This window comes from Ctenocephalides felis, unplaced genomic scaffold (genome assembly GCF_003426905.1).
Source record: "Ctenocephalides felis isolate EL2017-DRISC unplaced genomic scaffold, ASM342690v1 CF-g0.4_SCAFFOLD_03573, whole genome shotgun sequence".
NCBI lineage: Eukaryota > Metazoa > Arthropoda > Insecta > Siphonaptera > Pulicidae > Ctenocephalides > Ctenocephalides felis.
In genome coordinates, this window is record NW_020539727.1 from 21,046,036 (window position 1) to 21,052,789 (window position 6,754).

Here is a 6,754-nt window from a genome sequence, read left to right on the forward strand (position 1 = left end):
AATTAATAAATATGCTTTTATTTAGATCACCAAACCTTCAATTGGACATCTTGTTTTTAATATTTCTGAAGTTGGTTTCAAATTCAAAATGTCAATGTAGTGTACAAATACATTTGTGTACTTTAATGCAAAAAAACTGCAGATAATACGTGTTTATTACATCAAGTGCCAATCAATAATCATAATTTACTACATTTATAATAAATATTAATATAAATCAGTTTATTATGCATGAAAGACTCGAAATCCATTCCGCCAAAATTCCATCACCTCCTGGTAAGCAAATCCATTACAATTGCTATCGTCACAGTTATATTTATCGTTTATCATTTAATTCCAGAAATGAGACGCAAGAATCAACAGTTTTATATTTGACCTAGAGTTCGTTCGTTTGCCCTTTGAGCTTTTTAGAAATTAGATAGATAATTTTCAACTCAAGACTTTTATTTGATCATAATGACTCTGCTGGCTATTAAATATGAACATGGGAAGTTGGAGATTCTGGATCAACTTTTGCTCCCGATTCAGTCTAAATATATTTCTGTTAAGGGAGTCGAGGATGGGTGGAGGGTTATTAATAAAATGCAGGTGGGAAATGATAGTTAAAATATATTATAGAACAGATAGTTTATATAAGAGTTGAGGTAATGATGTCTAGTTTATATTTCAAATAATACATATCGTGTGTTACCCAGTACCAAAATAGAAATGATCACTTTTTCAACATTTCATTGAACCCACATTTATTCAATATTATTCCCAGTATTTTTATAGACAAACTTGTACATTATAAGACATATTTCTGAAAGTATGCCTGGTTACAAGAAACATAACATTAAACTATAAAACTATACAAATAAGTACTTTTTGAGTACAGGTTTTCAAAAGAGTACTGTTTGCAAAAAAACGAGTACAAATATAATTATTGATCCCTTTACACTAACTAAATTTAAATTAATAATCAAACGTACTGAAAGCAGTATCTTTTTTTGGTGATTTTTTTAATGATATAAATAATCGATCTGATCAAAGTATTATATTTAAATGTTAAATCAAATTCAATACGACATTTTTCTTTGTATTGATTTTGAAGTCTAAATACAATTGACTCATAAAAAATTGAATTGAAGTTGAATTCTCCTCAGGATTTTATTTTATCTTTTAATAACTATTAAGTTCGAAGAATAAGTATAAGATAATATTTTTTTATTTATTTTATAACTTTTAAACCATTAAATTAAAATAGAAATATGCTTATTACTATTGCTGTTCTAAATTAATAATCTGTTCTGTAATCTATATTTTTTCAAATCTTTTATTAATTTTGTAGTCAATTTCTTTGAAAAACATATCTCAATTTGCTTTTATTATGTAGAACAACATAGTGCTCATTGAAATATTGTAATTGCATAAAAATTACCTCCAAAAAAATTATTTCAGTTGAATTTATGGTAATATATATATATATATATTGAATTTTGTGATATGATTGAAAGGAATATTAAATGTTAAATATGAACAATACAACACTCAGATTTTTAACACACACTTTACTTGGTAATTACAGACGTTTCGAGACCATGGTATGCCTCATCTTCAGTGTAAATTCAAAAACAGTTACACATTCTTTAATATTTTATTTAAATTACATTTAATTTTTGAAAATACAAAAAACACCAACTATCTCTTGCAGAGCTTGACACAGTACTAAAACATTTGAATAGATACAGAAATATTTTAAACAAATCTTGTATCGTTCATATTTAACATTTAATATATATATATATATATATATATATATATATATACATAATTTTTTTTTTCCTCAGGTTCGAGGAGCTCCAGCCATAGCTATAGTTGGATGTCTTTCTCTTGCCATTGAAATTCTTGGACAGGTCTTTGATAGCAAAAAGTTTTTGCGTCAAGAGGTAAATAAACAGAACAATACACATATAATATATATAACATATAATTTTATATATTATATAATTTTTACATTTATTTATTAGATTGAAGGTAAATTAAATTATCTGGTATCATCACGACCGACAGCAGTAAATATGAAAATTGCAGCTGATGAATTAATTGAACTGGCAAACACTTTGGATAAAAACGAGGATATATCTGTTGATGAGATGAAGGAAAAGTATGAATAATTATATATATAGTGTTTAAAATTATTTTTTTATATGAAATTTGACAATTATTGCACCAATATTTCCTATTCTGAACAAGAAGAAGAAAAGAAATTATCAAGTGGTAAAAAATTGTTCAAATATTAAAAAAAAATCAGACTTACATCCATTAATTAAATTTTGATAGCTGTCAAAAAGCAAAGAAGAAGAACTTCTCTTCTTTACTACCTACTTAGGTCAACATTTTGTTCAATACCTAAAAAAATGGGATTGTTTAAATCGAAAGTGTGTTTAAAATTTTGCATATGTACAGTTAACATTGTTTTGTATTTTTATTTTTTGAATTATAATTATATTGAAGCATTCTCTTAGATATATTGTAAATACATTCCAATATAGAATTTTTCACAATTATTACAATTCACTTCATATATATATATATATATATATATATATATATATATATATATAATTATCTATTATTTTAGATTTGTCCAAGCCATAGAAGCAATGCTGCAAAAAGACATAGCTGATAACAGAGCTATAGGCGAATATGGTGCTGCAGCTATTTTAAATGAATCAGCAAAAGATTCAGTGTCTGTATTGACACATTGTAATACTGGTTCTTTAGCAACTGCCGGGTAAGAAAAATTAATTATTAACTCTCTATATATAGCATTTATATTTTTATAATCAACTAGATGACCCGACAGACGTTGTTCATGTGTGCAATATTTTAATATAATATACTAATATTTACCGTTTACCTTAAAATAATAATTATTGTTTTTTAAATTACTCTTCACACAAAAATGCATATATATTTATAATATGTTGAGTTATGCACTTACCAACACATTTTGCAATTTATTTTTATATTATAGATTAATATTAAAATGTTTATGTTACGTGGTCTGTTCAAAAAGTACCCGGAATTTTCGTTTTTTCAAAAAAATATTTATTTATTCGTCTACATTAATGTGGTCCCCTTCAAAGTAGTCCCCCCCAGATATAATACACTTATGCCAGCGTTTTTTTCCAATTTTCGAAGCACCCTTGATATTCACTTTTTGATATGTCCTTGAGCACTCTCAGCGATTTCTTCATCGAGGAAAACCGCCGTCCTTCATGGGTCTCTTCAACTTTGGGAATAGGAAAAAGTCACACGGAGCCATATCGGGTGAATTTTTGCACTTTGCAACACTTTATTTCATTTTTTACGCAAAACTTAATACAAATTTTTTGACTTTTCAATTCTTCCATTGCAAAAATCGCCGAGCTCAGAAAAACACGTCGAACCTTAGCGACTACCACAGACAAAGTAAACAGTGAATATAGCTGAAAATTTCATCATACTTTAGGGGCATGTATACCATCACAATAAAAAAAAAATTTTGACAATCAGACACTCCAGACCCGCGAAATTTAATTATTAGTAATTTCGGGTACTTTTTGAACAGACCACGTATATTGTTCTATGTTGTATTGTTATTATTATATGGTTAGAAATAAATATGTATATTAGTATGGTCCTTTAATATGGATATTTTAGAAATTCCTTGCTCAAATGTTTCAAAATAGATAAAAAAAATATCTCTGGTTTTTCTTCCTAAGTAAATACTTATTTTATGAAATATATCAAATTTTTGGACCAAGGAAATTCGAAAATATCCATATTAAGGACCACCCTAATGTATATAAAAACTATTATATTTTTTTAATTGAATTTAAATCTATTTTCTTTCTAGTTATGGAACTGCCCTAGGTGTAGTTAGATCCATACAAGAACGAAATAAATTAGGTAATAAATTAATAAAAATCTAACAAAAAAAATATAAAGTTTGAATGTTTGATTATAAATTTTATTCCCCAGATCATGTTTTTTGCACTGAAACTCGTCCGTACAATCAAGGAGCCCGATTGACAGCTTTTGAATTAGTCCATGACAAATTGCCTGCTACTTTAGTTTGTGATAGTATGGTTGCTGCGTTGATGAGGACGAAAAGTCTGGATGCTGTTGTTGTTGGAGCAGATAGGGTGAGTAAAACTTCTTTAGGCGCGACTAGGGTGTAGATCCGTACAAATGCAACGGAAGTGCGTTACGGCAAATAAGATGAGATAAGAGTGGAGTGCCGATGATTCGTCATTTGCTCTCGACGATATCATTTCTATACGGGTCGATTGTGATTAGTCGTCGTGTCGTGTGAATAGAGATCTGTCGTTGTATGCGAACCGACATCAACAAGGAAATCACGGTATAGATAAATAAACATTTTAAAGTTACATCGTAGTACAAATCTTGATTTAATGAAAAATGCCTGAATTGGAAGAATATTTTAACCTGTTCCTTGAAAATAATAAAACAAATTAAACATTTGTGTTGTGTACTAAACGTAAGTTTATTGATTACAAATTATTTCTATATTATTCGTAAATAAGAAGGGACTCTACTGACGACCAAACTAAAAATGAAAAAAGGTGGGGGACTCTACTGACGAGCAAAATAACAATAAAATTCAAAGAGACTCTACTGATTATTAAATTAAAGTTAAAGGTAGAAGGGACTCTACTGACGAGCATACTGAAAGGGACTCTACTGACGAGCATACTAAAAATAAAATTAAAAAGGGACTCTACTGACGAGCAAAACCAAATTTTTCTTTGGTCTATTGTTCATAGCAAACTATACACAAAACTAAAAATAAAATTCAAAGAGACTCTACTGATAATTAAATTAAAAATAAAAGAAAATGGGACTCTCCTGACGAGCAAACTAAAAATTAAAGAAAAAGGGACTCTACTGACGACCAAATAGAAATAAAATTCAAAGAGACTACTGATGATTAAATTAATAATTAAAGGAAAAAGAAAAAAAAAGGACTCTACTGACGAGCATACTAAAAAATAAAATTAAAAAGGGACTCTACTGACGAGCATACTAAAAATAAAATTAAAAAGGGACTCTACTGACGAGCAAAATAAAAATAAAATTCAAAGATACTCTACTGATGATTAAATTAAAAATTAAAGAAAAACGAACTCTACTGACGAGCAATCTAAAAATAATATTAAAAAGGGACTCTACTGACGAGCAAAACTAAAAATAAAATAAAAAATAGACTTGTAGTTTCTATAAATCTTTCAAGTTATTGAAATGTAAAATATTTTTTAGGCAAGACAGATATTACAGTTGCTCAAAGAATCAGATTATATCGCCAGCAAAAAAGTAAAAAAAACAGAAGAAGTCAATGAATGTATGTTAATTTTAATTACATGAAGTTCTTCAAACACAATTATTATTAATTTACAAACAATATTTGTTTAGGCATTGTTTAACATAATCGACTGTGTGAACGAATATTATAGAATTTATTAATCAGCAATCACTTCATTTCTCAAATGAAGGTTTATTTCTGAATGCTAATTACAATGACAAACCGATCATGTCGTATTTGAAGTATGACTTTAATTACAGTATTGCTTTTAAATATTATACATATTTTTTAATGCTATTATAAATATATAATTTATAATTTATCATCATATAAATGTGTATAATGATTGATGACACTAATAAATGTGTGCATCACGAATAGTTACCATATTACTAATAAACATTATTCAAAATTGTTACATGATGTATTTATTTTTACTTAAATGCCATCTTGTACAGTATCAAATAAGTTTTACTTCAACCTTACGCGCACTCTTTTTTTTATTAATAATTCGAGTAATAATTTGTCTACATTCTAGGTTGCTGCCAATGGAGACACGGCCAACAAAATAGGCACATACCAAATAGCAGTTTTAGCAAAACATCATAAAGTACCATTCTACGTAGCAGCACCATTTACATCCATAGACTTTACGGTAACAAAATTCACCATTACCATCACCATCATTCAATTTATCCACTAATTACCATCTATTTTCTACCAGATTCCCTCCGGTGATAGGATAATAATTGAGGAAAGACCAGAGCGCGAAATGACCCACATCGGGGAGTACAGGATCGCCGCCAAAGGTAATGGTCAACAAAAATGTGAACTCTTACTTATTTAATCCCTCATTTTAGCTAATGTTTATACAGGTATCACCTGCTGGAATCCTGCTTTTGATGTCACACCAGCAAACCTTATTAAAGGCATCATCACCGAAAGGGAGTCTTTCATCCTTCCAAACTCTCTGATGAACTGGATAAATGACTTGGTAAATGGACGGTTGATGGAGTTACGAGATAAAAGGCAAGGAAAAGACGCTTTTATATGAAATATATGTTTATATACTATGTTAAATACCTAGTACTAGGGAATGCAATACCGATGGAAATTTCAATACCGGTATTTTGGTAATTTTTCATTTTAAAACCGGAATACCGGTGAATTACCGGTGTTTTTTTATTATCTTAAACAAACGTAAACAGAATTGAAAGTTACTAGTACAAATATAAAATAATGTATATACAACTACAACTATATTCAACTAAACAATAAAATAAAACTAGTGGGGTGGGTGGCATCGTGCCTTAAGGCAAATTGCTGGAACTTCCCGTACCGTAACGAAATGTTCGAGGAATACTGAATGTTTTCAAATAGATTATTATAAATATTGTAAAATTA

The 6,754-nt window shown here is 28.6% G+C and overlaps 1 protein-coding gene across 1 annotated transcript; it reads left to right on the plus strand.

Annotated features, from left to right (window-relative positions):
• The first annotated feature begins 456 nt into the window (after positions 1–456).
• LOC113389738 (methylthioribose-1-phosphate isomerase-like) lies at positions 457–6,340 on the plus strand. The gene is given in 10 exon segments (XM_026626751.1): positions 457–588; positions 1,830–1,928; positions 2,010–2,146; positions 2,624–2,776; positions 3,884–3,936; positions 4,009–4,172; positions 5,889–6,005; positions 6,075–6,159; positions 6,226–6,291; positions 6,294–6,340. Coding segments are annotated over 10 exon segments (1,053 nt in total).
• The last annotated feature ends 414 nt before the right edge of the window (positions 6,341–6,754 follow it).